Source organism: Callorhinchus milii, unplaced genomic scaffold, assembly GCF_018977255.1.
Source record: "Callorhinchus milii isolate IMCB2004 unplaced genomic scaffold, IMCB_Cmil_1.0 Scaffold10, whole genome shotgun sequence".
NCBI classification, from domain to species: Eukaryota; Metazoa; Chordata; class Chondrichthyes; order Chimaeriformes; family Callorhinchidae; genus Callorhinchus; species Callorhinchus milii.
This window is the reverse complement of record NW_024704751.1, coordinates 18,683,860-18,708,153: the sequence shown is the minus strand read 5'-3', so window position 1 is coordinate 18,708,153 and position 24,294 is coordinate 18,683,860. Positions and strand designations below refer to the sequence as shown.

The 24,294-nt window shown below is 40.9% G+C and overlaps 1 protein-coding gene across 1 annotated transcript in view; it reads right to left on the bottom strand.

The window, feature by feature from the left end:
• Window positions 1–12,042: 12,042 nt before the first annotated feature.
• Window positions 12,043–24,294, bottom strand: part of LOC103179634 (adhesion G protein-coupled receptor B2) — a 175,245-nt gene continuing 162,993 nt past the window's right edge. The window contains exons 28-32 of the mRNA XM_042338794.1: window positions 22,970–23,640; window positions 20,481–20,516; window positions 16,686–16,790; window positions 15,288–15,341; window positions 12,043–13,331 (exon numbers count right to left, since the gene is read on the bottom strand). Of these exons, the coding sequence (XP_042194728.1) occupies window positions 13,164–13,331; window positions 15,288–15,341; window positions 16,686–16,790; window positions 20,481–20,516; window positions 22,970–23,640 (1,034 nt within the window). The 3' untranslated portion in view covers window positions 12,043–13,163. The remainder of the gene's footprint in view (window positions 13,332–15,287; window positions 15,342–16,685; window positions 16,791–20,480; window positions 20,517–22,969; window positions 23,641–24,294) is intronic.

The window sequence follows — 24,294 nt, the reverse complement described above, 5'->3', positions numbered from 1 at the left end:
AAAAGGGTTTAGAATACCAGAGTAAGGAAGTCTTTCTACAGTTATATAAGGCCTTGATGAGACCGCATCTGGAATATTGTGTGCAGTTTTGTTTTCTTTATTTAAGAAAGGACATACTCGCTTTAGAGGGGGTGCAGCGTAGATTCACCAGGTTGGTTCCTGGGATGAGGGGGTTGACCTATGAGGAGAGGTTGAGTAAACTAGGCCTATATTCTCTAGCATATAGAAGTAGAGTTGATCATAAGGTGAAACATAAGATTCTTAAGGCTCTCGACAGGATAGATGCCGTGAGACCTTTTCCCCCGGTTGGAGAATCTAAAACTAGGGGTCATAGTCTCAAGATTAAGGGTCAGCCTTTTCGAATTGAGTTGAGGAAACATTTCTTCACTCAGAGGGTAGTGAATTTGTGGAATTCTCTACCCCAGAAGGCTGTGGATACTCAGTCCTTGAACATATTCAAGACTGAGGTTGATAGATTTCTAAAGGATAGAGGGATTAAGGGATATGGGGATAGGTCGGGTAAATGGAATTAGATTAGAAGATCAGCCATGATCTTATCAAGTGGTGGGGCAGGCTCGAGGGGCCGAATGGCCTACTCCTGCTCCTGAGTCTTATGGTCTTAAGCAAATATTATAACTTTATTTGTGCCATTTCAGTTGATGGTTATGATTTGAGCTGCTCTTGGGAATGATTAGGAACAGGCCTGCAGGCTGGTCATGGTGGTAAAAATGTCACGGATACAGGGGGTTTGTGCTTGTTCGGGTTTATGAGGTGAAAACAAATAGACAGATGCTTTATAGAGGGACTGAGCTTTCAAGCTTGCAGAGACTTTTTTTTACAGGGGATCTGCCACTAAAAACCTTTGATAATGTAAAGGTTTCTAAAGGAAGCATTTAGAATGTCACCTGAAAAATGTCAGAACCAGAGCCAAATTCAAGCCATCCCTTTGACCGCATCACTGCTCTTGTGTCAGGCAATGCGACGTTGTATGAAGAAAGGACCTGGAGCACAGCATGAAGCTGTCGTGTCTGAATGATGTGCCTGTGACATGTGTTGCTCACCTGTTAAGCTGGTTGCTGACATGACGTGTGGTGTAAAGAGTGCAGAAAAGTAAATAACATGGCTGTCATTGTGAAACGAGCATTCACAGCCTGCCCTGCACCATCAAGTTCGCTTCCATATGCACCTAGAGGATAAAGGAAAGAGTCCATGTATAATACCTTCTCCAGTTCTAACACACTGGAACAGCTGGTGTAATGCTGCTTTGTTTCACTTAATCCTGGTCAAGGAATACACTTCGACTACATTTTTGCCCACATAATATTCAGTCAATTCACTTTACAGTCTATTCTGTGAAGCGCTTTGAGACGTCTTGAAGACGTGATAAGGCACTGTATCAAATGCAAGGATTATTATTATTTTTATTAACTGAGTGAATGCCATGCTTTCGTTGAAACTATCTAAGAAATGCAATGTGAGACTGATTACCAGTTTTGGAGAAACCTGGAAAAGTAGATTCCCAACATTTGCTCTACTACTTCCTGTCCGGTGCCAGTAAACAGTGTTGACGCAGGAAAATAATTTTCTGCATACAAAATTTGTGCTTCAGGATGAGCAAGGGCTGCATCGAGGCATCACATCTTTCTATGTATAATGTCCTTTGCTAGAAGAACATTTAAAAAAAACTGTACCATACCAGATGCCTATCGTTTCCCTGGTTCTAAATTTAAAAATATGTCCCTTCAGTTCACAAAGTTTTGGTTCAGACCAAAGTTTTAAAATAGCATTTGCAAACCTTAACCGTGTTAGTGAGGAAGGATTTATGTAAAGAGGTATAGTTGAATTTTCATATCTGTGACTTTACACAACATTTACCCCTAAATCCGTGACTTTTACTAAATATGCTTCATGATTTTTAATTAATAAAAATGCCATGACAAAGCTAGATCACTAATGATGAACATTTCCCGCAGTTTTATTTGCTTTTGTTTTGTTTCTTAACTTATGTTTACTGAGGGTCCTATTTTTCCAATATTAACATTCACCTGACAATGGGAAGGAAGATGGGAGTTTGGTTTAATGTCTCGTCTCAAACACTTGACATCTCCTACAATGGAGCACCAGTACTGTAGGAGGTCAGCCTAGAATGTGAGCTCACATCAATGGGGCTTGAACCCTCAACAGAGTGACCAGAGGCAAGGTGTAGGGCATCAGAAAGTAATAATAAATAATAATCCTTGCATTTGATGTAGCACCTTATTACCTCGTTGAGACGTCTCAAAACGTTTCACAAGATATACTATAAAGTGGATTGACTATGCACTTTGCGGGCGAAATGTGACTAACAATATATACAAAGTTGACGAACATTATACAAAACATACACAGATTTTCCTTTCTCTCTCTTGCTCCTTTGTTCAGATAGAAGACTGCCTTTTAGGACTGTGCTTCTTTAACATGGGACTAATAAAGAGACATTTAAAATCTCCCTGCACATAATCGTCTGGTCAAGGTGCTTTCCCCTGATAAGGAACCTCAATTGTATGAAGATGGCTTTTACATGTTTGAGTGGATTGAAGGGCTTGTCAGAAGCCAGCATGTTTTTCACTGAGCTCAATCGATACCGATGTCACTGGTGGCTTTGACGAAGACTTCGATCTTAACCGACATCTTGTGATCTCTCCTCGGCTTCAAGGAAGAATTGAAGATCAGATTAAAAAAGGCTCCTTTTGAAGCACGTTTAGGCAAAGGTCATAGTAACTGGCTTCACAGAAATAACACATGTGTGAGTGCAGTTCATTATTATTATTTATTATTATTCTTATTCTCAGCTGTAATGTTTGCGTAAGGGAGTGTTGAGCCAACAGCCCCCCCNAGTCACAGTCACTACACCTCACAGTAAATCCTGTGAAATGAATTGAGATGTTTTGATGTGATGTTAAACTAAGGTCTTGTCTGCCTATTCAGGTGGACTTTAGAGATCCCATGGCACTGTTTGAACAGGAAAGGGAGTTTCTCCCTGTGAGTGTCCTGGTAAACAATTTCACAGATAAAATTGGTCATTCATTTCATGGCTGTTTGTGGAACAATGCTGTGTGCAAATTGGCTGCCACGTTTGACTACAGATACACAGTCACTACACTTCACAGTAAATCCTGGCATTACTGACAAAAAACGTTCTTTAGAATGCATGGTTTGAAATTTTCCCTGGTGATAGACAAGGGACTGGATTTAGATGTTCTGTCTTTACTTATCCCATTTTCCAGTTCGCTCTCCTTAATGCTTTCACTGCTCATGTGCTTATCTGGTAATTAATAATTAATAATAATCATCAGAATAATCTTTGCATTTGATATAGTGCCTTATCGTGTCATTGAGACATCTCAAAGCGCTTCAAGGATTAAGCTCTTTGTGACGTCTCAAGTGGGGTGACTGTGTATTTTGTGGGTGAAGCATAGTTTCTGCCTCAATGACGATTTGTGGTAAAAACAGAGCAAACCCTAACAACCTGTGAGTTATTGACAGTTATTTCAGATCCTAGCAGTGAGTTCAGAGAGGAGCTGAACACCGAGATACAGTTCCTGCGTTGCTCCTACATGAGCCATTTGCCTCCGTAGTCAAGCTCGACTCAAGGGCAAACAGAGGACGATTTCCTGACTCTGGATCTCACTGAAACAAAAGCCAGCGCTCGGGAGTCAAACAGCTGATTGCCCGGGTACATGGTTTGAATGATAGGTTTTTAATCCAAACTGGATGTCGCCACTAGCTACTCGGTTCAGTGCCAACAGAGCTGCTCCGAGCTGAAGCCTGCTCCTGCCAGGATTCCCAGGAGTGAGCGAAGGGGATTCAATGAATTCCCTGAGGGTGCTGTACCTATCACAAGAACAGGCTGAATGCACTCCGCTTCATAACCATTTTCTTAACACTGACAGACTTGGAAGGTTTGAGTTAACACATGAGCGCTAGACTCCAGCACCAGTGATCAACAGACTCTCTTTCTCCTCCGTTGCCCCTGGTTCAAAGCTTGAGCTGAGGTTGTAGCAAGGCGGCGGACGCACAGTAACATTCCGCAGTTTGGTATTCAGGTGTGGCGGAGGCTCTGTTTCAATTCAATCCGACCCAGGGACTGAACTTTAATTAAACCTTGTGACCCACTTGGTGAAGTTGACGGATGGAAAATGAATTCGCTATAAATCATCTCAGTCAAGTGCCAGTCTATTGAAATAATCTCTCAACGTCTATCTGGGCCAGCAGCTGCTACTGGAAGTGGCATTATGGGGAAATGCAATCCAGAATTTTTAAATCCTTAACTTTCATAGAACGCCTTTTACATCAGGAGGAAGTCGCAAAGCGCTTCACAGGATTTACTACAAACTGGAGTGACTGTGTATTTCTGGGTGAATACGGTAGCCCAATTGCACACAGCAATGTCCTACAAAGCCTACAAAAGGACTCAGTTTTTGGGGAGATTGGCAACCAGGACACCGATTGAAATTCCTTTTTCTCTTCAAATGGTGCCCTGTTATTAGCAGTGAGCACCTCCACATAACATATTAGTGGTGACACTTTTATGTAGCACAGGATGTCCTCCCGACGTGAAAGGCGCTTTACAAATGTAATCTTGTAGTGTCATTGTTTTGTATGAAACGGCAGACCCTGTCAGTACAACATCTACCAGTCCTAACTGACCAGTGGGAAGAGGGAGCCTGTCTCTTCGCTGTACAAAGTAGTGGAATTTGGGGTGGCAGCATAGAAAGGTGGAGGTGGAGCTTAGCTGGCAACGGAAGTGTGACCATTGGGGGAGTGTGACTAACACCGTTAAACATGTAGTTAGGGGCAATAGACTTGGGCCTTCTTCAGCATGAGGGAGATGAGGTGTGTACAAACTCAAGATATCCTCAGATCTTCCAACTAAAGGTCGCTGCCCATCTTGCCATCCCCAGTGTGTGATAGCGGAGTCTGTCTTGCCAGCAGTCATCGCAGGAATTCCTCACGTGAGGCAAAGTGGAGCTTTAATTGAACAAAGACATGATCGACGTCTTGATAATTTGCAACATCTTATAGTAGTTTTGTTAACACAGGGGCCATCTAACCGTAATCTAATTGTAGAGAGGCGAGGAAAAAGATTGCTCTTTTGTATGAAGGGAATTAAAGGTTGAAGCTAGCATCTGAGCCACCCACAGCAGTCTGGGATCAACATGATGACTGTGGGCATTTTTCAAAGTGTGCTTCATTAATTTACTGCAACTAAGAAACCAGATGCAGCCAGAATGAATAAGTAGGCAAACATTTATTTATAGCACACACACAAACTCTGATAGTTCACAGACCATCAAACCCAAGATTTAATTTGCACAGTTGCTGCATCCAGATGTATCTATTTCAAGGATGTTTCAAGGAATTTGGATCCTACTTCAAAGTTCAAACGTGAATCTCAGCATTTCTCTAATCCAGTGAGTTCACCACAAGCCAGAGGAGGCTTGGTGTCATGTAAACTGCATGTAATAATAGTACTACACATTTTGAAATAATATTTCGACTGCAAACTTCCTTTGACAGAGAGTCAGCCTGTGATCATATCCTTTACGCAGCCCAACAGATTGGGTTCTGCTCTGCCGTAGAAGGGGCCAGAGGAGTTTTCTCTCACTCACGTAGAACAAACACTGTTTGAGGAACTGAAGACAAGTGTCAGGTGGGTCTGAGAATCAGCCGGTCTCACATGGTTGCTAGATGTGTGCAGAGAATGAGGTATATTGGAGTCCGATCAGTGAAACTCTGTGACATTATCGTGGGGGACGGGGTGGTGATTATGTGGTGATTTTACATGGTTTTCACTCTCGGGTGTGATCTGCTATTAAGTGGACTAATCTGCAGGGAGCTCATGGTGAGCTCTAATGTACAGAATGGGAGCTGTGACCACCCCAATGCCTCACGCCCCTGAGATCCTGAAATCAGCTGCATGGCTCACAAAAAAGCACAACACTGGTTTTGCTGAAGTTCATCTGATCTCCAGTCTTTCCATCACAGCAATAAATTGTATTTAAATGAGTCCAGTGTCCTGGCCTCAATCACCCTTCCTGGCAAAGTGTTCTACTCATTGGAGAAAAACTTCCTGGAATCTGTCCTGCAATTGTGCCTTGCAATCTCTTCTTATTCCCTAAACAGCCACTTTTCGAGTTATTTCTGGAGCCAAAACACAGTTATAAACCCACAGTTTTGTAAAATAACTTGAAAAGTGTCTGTTTTTTCTGATTGCGCCTTTGCACGGATTTAACCCTGAAAGAGAAGCCACCGTTGTGCAAGTAATCAGCGAATGGCCGGGAAATGCCTGTGAGATAAAGTGACGAGCTCTGAATTTCTGGATTCTGGATCATGAAGATAAAACAGGTCTGAAGTGAATCCGGGCCCCCCAGGGACTTCCCAACCTGCGAGATTGGCAAGAGAATGACATTTCCCCATCGACTTCCTTCCTGCTACTCCTCCTCCGCACTGCAGTTGCTGTGTGGCTCAGGAGTGGACTAAATTTAACAAAATACATTGTCTCATCGTAACAGAACTGGCAGTGAATTAAAGGTCTGAAGTCAATCATTGGGCTCAGTTAAAATATATGGGGTAACATCATTAAAACAGCACGTAGTGCATTTTCAACCCACGGTTTCTGAGACGGATTGAGACTCAGGCCAAAGTATAGTCAATTCACTTTACAGTATAATCTGTGAAGCACTTTGAGTCGTCTCTACGACAAGATAAGGCGCTATATCAAATGCAGAGATTATTGTTGTTGTAATATATAAAGGTCCACAATTCCACCTGTTAGCCCTCTAAGTCTGTAAGACAACATTTGTTATAACATTTCAGATTGCACAGAATCATGGAAAATTGTTCAAGTCAGTCCTAATTTGTCATTTTTCCGCACTGATTTCCTTACTAAAACTACACTTTCTACTATTTGGCAAGGTCTTACATTTTCAGACAGAATAGCCTCCGGCTGAGACTAGGCGGAATTTCGGCCTTAATATTCTTCTTGGCGACTCAGAATACTTTGCATTTATTTAACCTCAATTAGCAAACTCCTTGGGACTGTTGTAATGAGTGTGAATAGCCTGAGGATAGATTCTTATTAAGAGGGCAACACCTCACTAGCTGCCAGAATTTGTGCACAGACCCACAGTGCTCCAAACCATATAATCCCGAATCCCTAACCAAGTCTCTGCTGAAGAAAGTTCCCACTGCTCAGTAATTACACGAGCTGGCTGCACAGAAACACTGCATGTAAAAATTCTCCATGTAGCAATCAGTCGCTTGCAATGAGCCACAATTCGGGAAGATTTGTGAGTCTTGTCCAACTCTTGCTTAAATAAAATAAACAGTATAGAAGTAAATCCTAAGGGTTTAGAATGGTGGTTTCGAATCAGAACATCTCCATAAACCAGCTGCTGATATACACTGCAGTTCTGGCGAGTTGCAAAAGCTGTGGGGGTGAGAGGGAGGGGAGGTGGAAGAGGATCCAAGGTCTGTACTCTTGCATCTCATAGAAGCAATCGTTTTAATATAGATTTTTGGTGTCTTGTATTCAATGTAACTCTGTTCCATTGAATACAGTCTAGGTACAGGTTCGATTCTGAGTGTTGCAGCTGCTTTGGGGTCTTGCTCCAATCAGGATCCCAGGTATATTAAAATAAAAAACAGGGACTGTAGCTGACAGCAAAGAAGATTGTAAGCAGCATCAGGGAGATATGGACAGATTAGTTGATTAGGCAGAGAAATGGGAAGTGAAATTTAATGCAGACATGTGTGAGGTTATACATTTTGGGAAGAAGAATAAGGAGATCACGTATATGTTAGGTGGTAAAATGTTAAAAGGAGTATAAGAGCAGAGGGACCTAGCAGTTAACTCACCAATCCTTAAAGGTGGAAAGACAAGTGGACAAAGCTGTCAAGGAAGCAAATGGTTTATACATAGTAGTATAGAATATAAAACCAAAGAGATAATGCTAAACTTACAGAAATTGTTAGTTAGATGCAGGTGTTATTGTCTCCAGTTTGGGTCACCCCACTAAGAAAGTTGTCAAAGCAATAGTGGGGGTGCAGAGATTTACTAGGATGATTCAGTAAATCCTGTGAAACACTTTGAAATGTTGTTCTGCTCTGAATAGCATTGTATCAAATGCAAATTTTATTACTGTTATATTTTGTGTAAAAATAAGCAAGACTGTTGTTATATACACATTATTAACCCACAATGAGTGGCTGATAAAGGTCATTCCCACAAATGATAGTTCAATGTAGCTACATTTATATCACTTATTTGTTCTTATTCAGGAAAGTTATGCCAGTGGTGAGGAATGGAACGTTTACACTTGGCACAAAACACATCCTGGGCAGGTACAGGACAGATTAGATTCAAGATCCCTATAAACTGTCACATCCTGCAATCCCAGGTCAATATAGCACAGGTTAGATATAGAGTAAATCTTCATTTGCACTGTCCACCAGCTCAGGTCAACGATAACATAAGTGAGATACAAAGCAAAGCTCCTAGATCAAGCATTGCAGAGTCTGTATCTGGGCGAAGTTCCCCCAGTACACTTTTGGTCATAAACCTAATCTCAGTGTTGCCCAATCGCATTCCAATATCGTCAATGTGGACTCAATCTGAATGTTACTTGGGAATTATACAACGTTACGAGATTGAGAACTCATGTTCACCATATGTCAGGTTAATTTTATACAAGTTCCTTGCAGCTAGCAAGAAGAGACTTTCATCCATCAGTCAGAGCTACATTCAAATTAAAATCTCCCTTTATTCTATCTAACCTGCATTGTAATAATTGAAGCGCAAATTCGGAAGAATAATATGACAGCAGTTATGAAACACCACATTCCTCAATGGAAATCAACAACCTTGCTTAATGCATTGCATTAATGTAGTATTTTCACACTGAGTGGATAGTAGTTAAGGGTGAGATGTGACTGCGGGATGTTTTGAGGTCCCAAATATATGTTATTCATTATATTTTTCCATGCATTAAATTATCTGTTAATATAATGCATGACATGCAGAAAATAAATAGGTCCATTTTGTTGGTAGGTGTAATGCCTGGGGGCTCACATCAAATTTTTTCTCCTGTTAAAACCGTGGGAGTATCTAAGTCATCCTTTCCCTGATTTAAAATGCTCGCTTCCACGCTGGTTTTAGTGCTAACAATCATCAACACCTTCAGAAATTAGTAAAACTGAGATGATGCAATGTATTATATCTCGGCTAGCTGGTTTCTGATTTTAAATGGCAAAAATCAGTTTTGGTCAGGTCTTCCAATTTTCTCCAAAGTGAAAAAAATCGATTACCTTAGTTAAAATATATATATATATAAATTTTATGTTTTTCATTATTTTGAACTGGAAAAATGGCTGACTTCTGGGCTTTAAGGTTACCTCCATCCAGGACTTGCCATTGATACAAATTCATGACCAGAGGCCAACCATTTTTATAGTCAAAAAGAGTTGCCAATTCAAAAAACAAAGTAAAAATACACCACCTTATTATCTGCCAAACATCTCAAAAGATAAAATTTGAACATAGCAACCCTAGTTATAATCGGGTAATGCTGCTGGAATTCTTAAACAGGGCTCACAAAGTCCAAACGTTCAATATTACTATCTTGAAAAACTGCACTAGTAACATTTCATACAAAATTTTTATTTTTTATAAAGGAGAAAGTGACAATATATATATATATATACGCTTATTTCTTAAACCATTGTTCCATCACAACCATCAATTATGCCTCCAGTCAATTCTAGATAAACACTTCAGGTCTAATACTAGAAAACCAATGCACCATTGGGTCCAACCCCTTCCCATTGCAGTTCACCATTATAAAGGTCTCCAACGAATGAAGCTGAATGGATCAGATTTCCAATGGCATTAATTGGGCTCTGTCTGATTTACAGTATTCAGTTCATGGCTGAATTTCAAGTCCAGGAAATGGCACATTTTAGAAATCCAAACACTTCGTACAAAATGTGTTGTGTTGAGGGTTTCCGCTTCTGTTGAGATTGATCGAGTGAATGATTGATTAAAGGAATGGTACAATATCGGCAAGATTGTTAGAAGTATCATTGTTTATAAAATGCGTTTGCTTCCCAGACCCTGGCATTGGATACTGAAAGATTGAGAGTTGAGATTTGAATCTGCATTGTTGGCAATCATTGTTTCTTAATTATCTCATGAAAATGAAGAGACTGAAGACTATGGAACCAGGGAGCAAATGGAGCGAGGCAACCCAAGTAGCTTTAGAGGATTCTACCTGAATCCTTTGCAGAATTGAATCATAAAAAATATTTTTAATATTTAGTATCTTTTATTGATTTCAAATTAAATTAAATAAAACCATCCCTGGAATTTATTACAAATCCGTTTTCATTAAATACCTGGAACATTAACTCTGTGTTTATCCAGATTCAACTGCTTTACAAAATTACATTATTGTCAATCACTGATTATCAGGAGTGAGGTTTTTGTGAACAAATCATGTGAATGTGGAGACTGAAAAATATCAAGAACTTTCAACTACAGCGGAGCAAACTGATTCAATAAACATTGCATTTTTTTATACAGTATAAATACCCAGGCCGAGCCCAAACTGATTTGTTTCTGGTACACTTCTGTACATGTGCATTGTTAATTAAAGATGGTGTGGATCCCAGAGTTGCCACAAAATTATTTCCTTCCATCTTGCAGGTCCGAGCTGAAGACACATTCATTGAAAAGTTTCTTGTAAGTGCTGTCTGCTACAAAGCTGATCAAAGCACAGTTTGTGAATTCATACCACTAACCCACATGTGACGATGATTGTCAAGAATCCAGCAGCTAAAATAACCGGTTAACCCTGCTAATGTTAAACTCCTCAATGGAAAAAAAATCAACAAGTTTAGCTCTGTGAGCGAGGAGAAAATAACTGAACAGCACTGAGTTAAAATGCTTCATGTAAATAATAATTAATAACCTCCTCAAAATGGGGCACAATTTCATTGGGCCAGGTACGATTGCTTTCATGAATTGATGATTCACTTGTCTGAAAACTCTCACTCAGAATTCAATGAGTTTACACACATCAGGCCCTGTAAAGCTTGTGCATTTCACGTCCACTTAACTTGGTAAAGAGAGCAAGCCAGATCAATCCAAACATTTGGTCATACAAAGACAGTAGTTGTGCATACACGCCACTTCGATTCTGGTTGGAGGTGATTCGGGGGGGGGGAGGAAATACAATTTCACAATCGAGTTCAACCAGATGAAAAGCCGGTTAACTCAAACTAAATAAAAATACCTGGGCGTGGCTGTGGGACTCACTTAAATTCTTACAAACAATTAGAGCAATGTACATGTGTTAAGCCGTAAAAGAGGTTCTTCTATCAAGTACTCGAGAGAATGTATGGCCACTGCTATGTAGCCAACAAGGACAAAATAAATCGTCCATAGGCATTTGATTCTACACACCCACAACTCCAAATGTCTCTGACTGCAATGGTGCTGGGATGGAACTGTGTGCAGCTTGCTTAGGATAACACCATCAGGGCAATTAAAAGGGAAACCGATTCTTTTTGAACCATAAAAATGATACTCAGACGGACCAAACTCTGTAATAAAATCTTTGTATTTTGGTAGAATGCCTTCTCACGACATTGAGAAGATCTCAAAGTGATTCGCAAGATATACGGTAAAGTGGATTACACTGTGTATGTTGTGAGCAAAACACGGCAGCCAGTTGCGCACAGCAATGTCCCACAAACAGTCATGGAATGAATGACCAATTTTATTTTGGGGGATTGTTGGCCAGAAGCTCTTCGCTTTTCGAATAGCGCCATGGGATCTTTAACATCAACCTGAACAGGTAGATTGGACCTCGGTTTAATGCCTCATCTGAAGGACAGCACCTCGGATTATGCGACACACCCCCAGTGCTGCATTGGAGTATCAGCTTAGACTATGTGATTTCAAGTCCCGACGTGAGAGTCGAGAGTGCTACCACTGCTCCAGCCTGACACATGTGCAAACATGCACTGTGTTTCCACAAACAAACGTTTTATTTCCTCTCTAAAAAGCAATGAACACTATTCCAGTTGTTGGGCAACTTGGGTTTATTGCATTAAAAAAATTCACATTCCCATCTGGAAACTCTCTTCTGATCTCCAGAAACATTGTTTTGTGTTTTATTTCTGCAATAAAAGTATTTGAAACCATAACGAAAGGACAAATCGAGTCATGCAGTTCAGTCAGTCTCGATTGGTACTTGACAAATGTGACTGTTTCGAAAGTCACAAATTTGTGTGAAAAAGGAATCAGAATTTATTAAAAAGAAGTGAGCTCGGCAGCTGAGAGAAAAGGATGGAGCCACCCAGGTCCAGGAAGTGAATTACAAAAGAACAAAGTGATTCTACATAAAAGACTAACTTCTCAATTGTTACGTTACTCAGTTACTAATTCTGTCTCGCCCACCGAGGGACGAGCTCCAGTGTGAATTCACGTTCATTTACAAGAAAGCTGCCACTTGGCTCAATGGTGCCAACCAGATTGTAGGGTATAACCAGCACAGGAAGAGAGCAAGGAACAGCTGGCAATGAGAGAGCCGTTGTAAAATCCAAATTCTAAATCACAACCATGTGTAAATCACCACCCCCTCCTTTAGCAAGAGAGGAACTGGGTTACACATACACCAGATTTTACAGTTATTTCAATATCTGCAGACAAGGCTTTTCTGCTATAGATGATTGGAAAGAAGTTTGGCTTGACAATTTTTTTTTGCCCACAAGAAGATTAGTGGCTTAATTCTTTCAGGTTTGGTGTTGCATTTCCACACACACACACACACACACACACACACCATAAAGAAAATCATAAAATAGAAACAATCTGGAGTATAGATTGGGCATGTGGTTTGCAGATTGTGTTACCCTGTGTTCTCAATTCCCAATGGGAGTGAGAAGGTTGAAGATAAGAGGATAGGAGAATCCCGCTGCTTGACTGATGTAAGAAGATCATCGCAGCAATTCAAAGAATAATCAGGACTTCAACACAAAAAAATATTCTCAAAGCGTCAGTGTGAAAATATATATTCCTAGGTTTTTTTCAAGTTTTTTTTAAACTTCTGAAACTGCATTTAAACTTCTGTTTGAAAGTCTCCTTCAGATGTATCCAAAGGGATTGTAGCAGATTTTTCCCAGTTTGTGGAATGCAGTTCTAAATTTTCCTGTGGGTCTGAATTAAGCGTGCTGATAGGTGCAGTTTTCAAACTGTCCCAAGTCTGCTCTTCTGGTGCAGATTGTTCCTGTTGACAGAATATTTCCAACTAAATCTTTTTATTAGGACATATAATACATTAAAATGCACAGACATACACAAGGTGGCAAATTAAATAGAATTTGCAGCACTGGCACCGATTTCATGTTGGCAATTTGGCCCAACTAGGTTATGCTTCACACGACCCTCCACCTATCCAACTTGCCCCTTCCCTAGCCTCATCCAATACCTCTCTCCATTCCCTTCTCTCTCACGTATGCATCGAGTTTCATCTTCAATACCCTGCTGCTTTCTGCTTCAATCACGCATCATCTGACAGTGTTCCAAATTCTCACCTCCCTCCGTGTAAAGAGGTTTCTCCTAAACTCTCTTGTCAATCTGTTCGTAGTAATGCCCTCTTATTATGGTCCTGCCACAAGGGGTAACAGTCTAATCCCGAGTTTAGCTAACTGTACGATGCTATGGATCGCTATTTAGTGAATCAGGAATGCATTGAAATAATTTAGTGTCTGCAATGTGGCTTTTGACCTCACAATTAAAACAATTGACATTAAACTGCTCGGAAGAGTAAGGTTCCAGAGCCTATCGTCATAGAATCATAGAATCGTACAGCACAAAAAGAGACCATTTGGCCCATCGAGTTTGTGCCAGGTCTTTGAATAGAGCAACATTGATTTTCTGCTTGAATCTGGTCCTGTGTTATGATGATTTTGCAGATATATACATGCTTCACAAGGTAAGTCATTCATTTCACAATCAAACCAACATCATTTTCCTATTAATTAATTTGACAAAAAATGTGTTTAATGGACCTTCAATTTTGCCGCAGGCACTTTCCTCTTGTGATTTACTTTTAATTTTGAAATAAATTTCTCTTCTTTCCTCTGCTTTATTTTTAACATATGGTTTTTCCTTTCTCTCCTTCTGTTGTTTTTTTATCCTCTATTTTACCCTTCTGTCCCTCACGTTTTCTGACCTTCATCTCTCTCGAAGTGTAAAAATCTCTTGCTCTTGTAAAAATCTCTGCATAGCTTGTGGCTCAGATCGGAAGCTTTAGAGTTTAGAATTGGAGACAATCAAATAGAAAAGCAGTGAGAGCTTAAGAAACTGGTCTGGGGCAAAATGAAAAATTAAGATGAAAATTTCAGATATTATAAAACAGAACTAAGGGCTCTTTATAAATACATATTCATAGATATTTAAGGAAGCAATGCAGCCCTGAAGGATAATAGTAGATTAGTATTGAGTGACCAAGGAAGGTAAATGGCATCTAGATACTCTTTTCTGAGTTAGCCATTGGCTGCCTATCAAACACTGTGGCAGAATTTCTACTGGGAATAGAACATAAGGAAATGACTAAAATTGAGTGACTGGATCCGAGGCTAGTGTGTAACCTCGTCCCTTTGCTATGAAACCACGCATTTAGGATTATTGTAACTTTGAACCCAATGTTGACATACATTAATGTTGGCTTCAATATGGGATATGTAGGGCAGAATACCGAGAAATTTGCATGTACTGGGGAGATGTAGTGAAGAGTCACAGGCACAATAGACACAATACTAAATTACGTGTGTATGGCACCTTTCATGTCAGGAGGACGTCCCCAGGCACAGGACAGTGTGGGGGGGGGGGGGGGGGGGGGGGCGGTGGAGTTGGGATCAGGGAGGGTGGAGGTCAGAGAGGGTAGGAGGGTGGCCGAAGGCGGGGTCGAGGGGGAGGGTCGAGGCGAAAGGAATGTGGGATGGAGTTCGAAAAGGTGGGGGAAGATAGGCTGAAGGTGGGGTGGGCCGGGCGGGGGACATGGAGCAGGCTGAGTGGAGGGAGTGGACAGGTTGATAATGCCAAGTATTAATTTGTTTAATCATTGCTGGACAGTCTCCAAGGCTAATGTATTCTTCCTGCTGCTTATGCCCACAATTAAAGACAATATTTAAAATGAGGGCTGATTAGCACTGCAGAATGGGGTAGCAATTCCACTTACATTTGGAGAACTCTTTTCAGCTCCTGCTGAGGAAATGCTCCACCTCTTCTCTCGCTGCAGAAAGAGACAAAATAAACTTTTTACATCCAGGAGCCATATTGGTCTGAATGACAATGGTCACACTGTGACTAGGGAGTTGTTCATATCTTTCTGACAGTCTGCAATCAATGCCTTAAATAACACAGCTAAACACCTAACATCAGGAATCGTAAGGAATAGGGATGTCCCATCATGTCAAAGAAGTGGGGCAAAGCTTCATTGACGGAAACACATCATTTAAAATGTTTTAATTCCATTAAAGCTTTTAAACTGATCCGCTGGCATGTTGCGCTGTACTGAAACAAAATCTTGCATTTGCCTAATTGCACAATGCACGCCGGCTGAGGTGGCTGCTCTGAATCACACGGCTACACGCATCCGCCTGGGGTTTGCCTCTCTGGGTTGCTAAGCAATGGAGCATGCGAGTCATACTGCAAGGACTAAATAAATACTCCCTGGGTTTGACAGTGAAGACTCAGGTATCAGTTTCTACAACTCCTGTGCTCATCAATAAGGTATGCATTTTGCTTATTTTTAGCAGGTGTCGAACAGAATTCTAGGAATTTGTGGAATGCAGGTTATACAATGGGACCGTTCAAAGCAAAATGAATCATCGGGAGGAAGGGATTGAGTCACAAAACTCATAGGAGTAGAAGAATTTTCAGACAAAGTGAGCAGGGTACAAACAATGAATATTCCACAAAATATACAGAATTGCACAACATTTTTTTTGCAAGGTAATCTGCTGAACAGATACTATTCAGCTTAGTTATGAGAAGACCAGTGCTTTAACTTCCTGCAAGTGACCACCGCAATATAGCGATGGCAAAGCTGTGACCTTCAAAAACACAATCACAAAATAATACCAGTTACAAATAGAGAGACGTGGATACACTTGGGAAAGATCACACTGCTCAGAAACACTCAACCACTCCAAAAGAAAATCGGATAACTAAAATACTTGGATAATCTAAGTAATAAATACACAAACTTTCCAATTCGCATTCCAACTTATGATGTGAAGTCATTGGTTCTAATCTGTGGTCTACATTAAGAGACTTGTTAATTAAGGTGAACTCCCCTACCCCACTCCCACCCCCCTCCCCCCCACCACTCAACATCATTCTTTCATACTGGATTGCATATCTGTTGATCGACTGTCTGAGTGGAATTTTAGCTTTGCTGCCTTTTAATCCACTTACGGGCAGTAAAAAGCCACGAGCCATTGTATACTGTTATATTCTTCCTGATCAAATATTTATTCGATTCCGTTGTTCCACTTAAAGGCTGAATGGTGAAAATTCAGGCAGTTGAGCGCACACTATAATCTCCATTTAATACGCAATGATTATTCTTCACCTTAAATCCTGAGGGTTCCGGGTTTCGAAATCTTTCCAAGGTGTGGAATTTCTGGTTCAGCTCATGGTACAGTTCTGAGTGACGCTTTCTTGTGTGCATGACTTTCTGTGGATTACAATTTCAAAGGGGGGAAATAAAGCAATGATTCTGAATCCACTAACCCAGTAAATTATTGTTGATCAAACCGAGATTAGAGTTTCCTCCAGAGAGAAGGAATTCTAATGGAATTCGTCTGTTGTACATAAACTGGTATGAAATAAAATGGAAGATCTCGATATTTACTATTGGTATTTTTTNGACCTCAAGAGGAGAAAATAGCCAGTGATCATTGTTCAATATCTCCTTTCTCCTTTACATCCTTTATTCTCACTTTCTCAGGTACATGTCGATTACACAGTGATTCCTTTTTCCTAACATACCCTCAATCTCAATGAGAAGATTAACATAGAAGGGCCTTAGGTGGGAGATTCCTCAATGTTTAACCTGCACACCTGGGGCTCCTAACTCATTCGTAACTCAAGGAGAAACGTGAAACAGAAAGGGGAACAAGAGAAAGACAGAAGGTGAGAAAGACAGAATGAGAAACATAGGAAACGTGCAAAAGAGTCCGAGACTTGTCCAGTTCTACGGAGAAAAACTTTCAGACCATTTTTCTCTGCATTATGTTTTTCATTAAATATGTTTCCCAGGTAGTACTTTAGCGAAGTTTGACATAGGATTGCGTAGCGTCCCCCATTACCTCCACAGCACCATCAATACCTTCAGCCGTTAAGCCCTTAACCTCTGGAACTCCCTGCCTCAATCCCTCCTGCTCATCGCCTCTATCTATCTTTATATCACAGCATAAGACTTACTTCTTTGACCACATTTATGGTCACCTTCCCCTTCTCTCTTGCTTGGTGTCCATCGCGCCAATGTGCAGCCCTCTGAGACACTGTCCTTTGTGAACGGTGCTATATAAATGCACATTGTTGTTGTAGTTGCTCCTAAAGTTGCATTTAACTCTAAGCCCTCTCAATACCCTATATGATTTTGTTCATAATAATAATCCCTACATATGGTACAACACCTTTCATGTCGAGAGGATGTATCAAACTAAATTCACAGGATATATTATTGTAATGATGAGAGGCATGTTTGATGTAGATGCCCTTTTTACTTGGATTGAGAGCACAAAGCTGGTTATAATAATAATTGTTACATTTTATACAATGCCTATAACATCAACACATTCCAAGAGCTTCACAGAAGTTCTATAAACTGTAGTGACTGTATTGGGAGGTGAATGTGCAAAGCAGTGTCTCACGTGGAGCGAATGACTAATTTTAGCCAGTTTGTTGGCAGAACAAACCCCCTTCTCTGTTTCAACCTGATGCTTGGTTTATATAAGCACAAAAATAACATTCCTGAAGTTTGACAACACATGAAGCGTTTCTCAGTTACGCATGCGAAGGGCATAGCCATTTTTGTGATGCAAGGATAATAATAATCCAATACTTCCTAGATCACATTTACTTACAAGTTGCTATGCCTAGCGAAATGCCATCTGTGTTAAGCAAGCAGCTGAGTTTTAACAATGGTGGGCTTTGTTAATTAGATAACAAAAAAGAATCAGATAAAAGCGATTGGGGATCATAGACCTAAACACACAATAAAATGGCCAAACACTCCTCATGTTGTGGTGATTCCTGATCCACTGCTCAGTGATGAATAGGAGGGAGCTGGTGAGGGATGAAAAGTGGAGAGGTGGCAATGGTGTTTGGTTCAACACCTTTTGGGGCAAGCCAAAAGAAGTGTAGATTTAATCAGTGGCATTGAAGTGTAGAGGCAGCGTATATTGTCCATTATATACTGGCTAGTCTCTGGCAGCAGCACGCTTCATAGACTGAAGGGTCTTTTCTTGTTGCATACTTTACGTTCATATTAGTTCTGTGCTAATGCTGCACATTAATTTGTGGTGTCATTGAGCTGCTGTTATCCTCTAGCTTAGTTTCATTTATCATACGGTGGTAGAAATAAATATTAGTGTTTTGGGAGCAGGGTTCAGCTGAACATTTAACCTTTTCTGACTGCAGTTGTTTATTGGTTCAAGGAGTGTTCACACTGAATGAAGCATTTAATAAGTAGCCTCAGGCCGACTGCTACCCACAAACTGTTAAACCAGGTCTTAAATAGCGACACAGAAAACACAATGACAAAAGCATGGTAATTAAAAGCACCGACTTTCATCCCTACATATGTAAATAATGGACAGCCTCATCATAGTTTGACACAACTGAAGGTTTTATATTTCCAAATAATAGCTTAAATAATTTTAGGCAAAATACTTTTAGTTATTATTATAATTACCGACCATTTTTTTATTAATTCTAGGTACGACAATGTGTGTTCTTTCAAATATAATGTGTGCTCATCATATTCTGTGTCAGTGAAGTACTTTATATGGGGACTGAGAATATCTGATAATGTCATTGGTACCCAAAATTGGTGGAGAGGAAATTTATAAAGATAATAATAATAATCCTTGCATTTGATATAGCACCTTATCATGTCTTCGAAACATCTCAAAGCGCTTCACAGAATATACCGTAAAGTGAATTGGCTGTACATTTTGTGGGCGAAGTGCGGCAGCCAATTGTGTCCCACAAACAGTTGGATTGAGTGACCAACTTATTATTTTTTTTGAAGGAATTATTACCCACGGATAAGCGATCCGCTAATCAACTAACAACCTGGTTCCTACTTACTGCTGGGTAAACAGAGGGGTGTGGAGGAAGGAAACTTGCCCAAAATTTCACCCTGCTGGGAATCGAATCCGGATCCTCTCACTTGTGAGACAAGCATTCTCTCCGCTACAATAATGGGCCATGGATTTCTAGAACTGAATGCAATCTACAGTAACTCTGGTGCAACAGAAACAGGTGCCACTAGGAAAATGAAAGGAGAATTTTGGAAATATTGTGAGGAGGAGGATTTTACAAGGTGGAGTCAGAGTTGGCAGGGAGAAGGCTGAATATGATAGAGATGAGACATTCAGAGGCACAAAGCAGCCAAGCTTGGAGGATGGAATGCTTAGGTGGCAATATTTCACACTGCTATCAAACAAAATATTACCCTGGACCATGACAAAGGCCATTTAATATTAATAACCAGTGATGGATTCCTCCGCTTCTGTCAGTAAGAGATGATGAGATTGTGTATATGAAAGGGAATATGGAGGAAGTTATCAGAATCTTAACCGATTAGGGCATTCACCTACAAAATATACAGCCACCAGACTATACAGTAAATCTTCTGAAGCACTGTGAGATGTCCACTCGAAGGGAAAGGTGCTACATCAAATGCAAGGATTATTGTTAAGTTCTGTTCATTTCAAATTCTGTACATACCAAACTATTGTGGAATAATGAAAGGTTTCCTTGCACTTTCGACATCAAGATTACCTGTTTCCTCTTTCTGGGTGGTCACTGTGATATGAAGCCCACAAACACACAAACTGCCCCTGCAGTAACGCAGCTTTATTTGTATACATTTCAAGTGTTTTGTTTCACATTGCTCAGCACTGATACTTTAGAGAGAATTAATGACTCAGAGGTGTATAATATGGTCTGTGTCCTTATGATTTAATATTTTCTTCGACACTCCTGACAGAATGACAGTCTTGTCATTCCTCTACAGCCCCAGTATTGAACTAGAGCATTGTAACTTATACAGTCTCACAGTTATTACCTTGCAATTTTTTGACATAAATCAGTGACAGCATTTTACTGACTTCAATAAATGTATGATAAATACCTCAAAGTCAAGATCGGAGTACCTCAATCGTCTCCTCTGTGAAAGTAACAAAGAAATAAAATTAGTTCAAATAAAAGCTTTAGAGAGGCATGTTCTGAATGCACGGTTTACAGATCACTCCCAATGTGAACTGAATTTCCTTTATTAACTTTAGGTTTCCTCACACCAATCTACAATTCAAGTGACAGAGCAAGGCTCTGACAATACAATCTGAACCCGGCTTTTGTGATGTACAAGAGCACTTGCTAGGGATATTTATTCAGCAATTCTCAGGTAGGTTTTGTCTCCAAGAACATCGCCACAATATTTGTTTTATCTTATGAGCTGCAACAATGCCATATCTGGATCACAGATGGACAACACACAAGGAATGAGTCCCACTTATTGCTGATATAATGGATCATTTTTGTCATGTGAAGCCAGCGCTCTAACCACTACGCTACAGGACTCAGCAATTCAGCCAATTGAATGTCAATTTGCAATTTCATGGCTTAGTTTGAAGCTTCTCTTCTGTGTGATTTACAGCAGCATACAGCTTATAACCTAAAGCTATTTGGGCACCAATGCCTCCCCTCCCTTATCTATCTTGGTGGGACTGCACCCGCCTGGGGATGGCTGGGAACACGGAGCAGGCCCAGTGAGTGAAGGGAAAGGCTACATTGGTAGGGTTTGTGGAGGTCAGAGAGGAGGGAATTTAAAGATAAGTAAAGGGGGTGTTGAGGGAGGGAGTTCCACTGGAGTGAATCTGGACAAAGCTTCCAAGCAGGAAATAATCATAATGTTCGACTCAAATTAGTTTTATCCAACCGGTTTTTGAGGTCTGAGCAAGACTTGTAGATTTTAGATAATCCATGTTATCATCCTCCTTCCTTTCATCTTCATCGTCCCCTCCCATTGGGGTACTAATTGGAGTTTAACCAGCTAAACCCAAATAACTTGTTATTGTGAAGACAGTCGAGCAAACTTCCTGCTTTCTCAAGACCCTCCTTTTCGACCGTGTGTTCAGTGACCCTCCTACCCCTACCCTCCCCGCCCTCCACCCCTCCTGATCCCAGCCACCAGCTTGGGTGCGGATCACTTACTGCCCAGCGCCTTGGGATGTCCTCCTGACGTGAAAGGCGCTGTACAAACATAATTTGTTGTTGTTGGAGTAGGTCCTGTGAACAATAAAAGCTTTCAGGCTTGCGACCTGGGTCAGCAATGCCACTGGCTGTGGAGTAAGGCCACTTTTCATACTCTCGTTCAACTGGATGACACAAGGGTGTTTTCACAGAATGATGGTCAGCTGATGAACCTGCCTTTGGTCAGATGATTGGATTAGAAGTGAAATGAAGAAGCATTTTTTTTATGAGTGGGTGTTGGGAGTGTGAAATTCACTCTCCCAGAGGGCAGTGGAGCAGTCATTTGAAGAATTTCAAAAGCAAATAGATATATGTTTGACAGACTACACTCGACAATAAATGTAGAATATCTTTTTCCATTTGATATCCATATATTTATATCTGTTTCGCCCACAAATATACAGTCAATTCACTTTATGGTATGTTCTGTGAAGCCCTTTGAGATGTCTAGAAGACATGATAAGGTGCTATGTCAAATGTAAGGATTAATATTATTATTATTATTATCAAGGGATATGGAGGGAGAGCAGGGAGGTGAAATTGAGTTGTGGATTGGCCAGGATCTTCAAAAGTGGTCAGACAGGCTTGATGGGCCGGATATCTTACTCCTGTTCCGATGATCCTATGAATGTAAATATTATTTGACTGATAATAAGTCACATATTCAGGATCAGGAAAAAGAAAATGGGGGTAAAATTACAAAAAGATAATTGATTCTGGCACAATAAGAGAAATAAGTAATGAAAGCATAGATGGGAAGGAATAACCAGCAGGGAGCTTCTGTAGAAGTCAGGACAAAGTCCCCAAATGCCTAGGAGTAAAAATAACTTTTATTTTTATAACATTTTAATATGTTGCCATATCTCAAGGCATTTCACAAGCAAAAACTGTCAAATGCAGTGACTGCTTTTCTCGGCAAAGACAGCAGCCATTTACAGTAAGAGCCAGGAGATGAATGACCAATAAAGGATGGAGATGGTCAAGTCATCTGAGTTCAGAAGGAGGTAACCGGTCACTGAAGATTCTTACAGACTCAATGTAACTGTCAGCAATTAATTACAAGCCTCTCTTGCCGGTGGAGGCTCAAAGATTGACAATGAATTATATTTGAGGGCTGCTTTGACTTGGATCTTAAAAAACCTTAAATTGATTGTGGGACATCTAAAGCAAATGCCAGGTACATGTCTTAGGCCAATTCAACAAAAAAAAGGGCAGCAATATTAAATTCTTAGTGGAAACTGGTTCAGAGTTCAAGTACTGCTAAGTACAATATGAGCCACTCCCAATATGAAATCTCCCAAACGTGACCTCTGCATTACTCACCAGGCAGGTTGAGAAGACAACGCTACATAATCAACGGCAACTTACTTCTAAGGAGCCCATGGAGTTCGATGACCCTGGCTCACTGCGTGGCATGGTCCGGCTCCTGTTGGCATATTCGGACGCCAAAATATGCCTGACCGAAGGGTGCTGCTTGAAAGGTAAACCGCGTGGTTGCTTGAGCGTTCCGTAAGGCTGGTTTAAGTTCAAATTGATGTGATCGACTGAGACAAAGTTGGGGTACACCTCCGGCTCGCTTGGGTGGGTCCCGACGATGTTGTGCCGAGTATCGTCCACATTGATGTTCAATTTGCCCTCCTCTTTCCTGAAAGGTTTCAAACTGACCGTGCGCCTTGGGAGCACCATATAGTCACTCTCCAATGGTTGCTCCTGAGCCCGGCTCCACATCACGTCCACCGGCCTCAGGTTGTTCTCTGTGCACAGGTACAGCTTGCCCCTCATGTCGCTGCTGTTGTTTTCCTTTTTGGCAGTCTGCTCGTTCAGTTCGTTCAACCCGGAAATCAGGTTGTGCATCTGGTGCATGGTGGGATACGGCATAGTCAGCACGTTCCCTGGGGGGATGTTTCCCGGAAGCGTTGAGAAGTTCAACCCTTCGCTGTTTGTGTTCAGTTTTCTGTCTTCCTCATCGTCCAAGGAGATCCGAGACAACGTTCCCGTGATGGTCGCGGGATTACAAGTGTTCACCTCTTTGAAGAGTACTGGGGAGAGAAAATGAAAGGGTTGTCAATTCATAGGATCATAGGATTATACAGCACAGAAGGAGGCAATTCGGCCCATCGTGCCCGTGAAAGAGCTCTTGAAAGAGCTATTCAAATTAATCCCACTCCCCCCCGCGCTCTCCCCATAACTATGCAAATTTGTCCTCCCCAAATATCTATTCTCAGCACATTTCAGTCCTTCGCTTTCAGTACATCAGTTAACTGTCCTCATCTGGATTTGACTCATTCAGCAGCAATGCTATTTATTCACTGTTGTAGGCTATATTCCCTGCACAGACCATTTCAACATTTGGTGATGCTGCTGTTTTGGTAATCTTTTGTGACGTTCCAGTTCTTTAAAGCTTACCATTTGTGACAAGTTTGCACTTTCAGTGGGAAAAGATTCATTGAAATTGGCACCAAAAACGACTCTGAACTCAGAATCCCCGAGGGTGAGACACGATGCAGGGTCTCAACTCAAAGAACGTTCACTGAACATCATAATCTATGTGTTAACACAATGCACAGGGATTTCTGAGGAATTCATCACACTGCCTCCTCTTGTCCTACTTATAAATCAGTAACTTCATCAGTTTGTGTAAGTGAGGGCTGGGGAGAAGCTGATTTGTTAATGGGCGGTTGAGGCGATGGGGG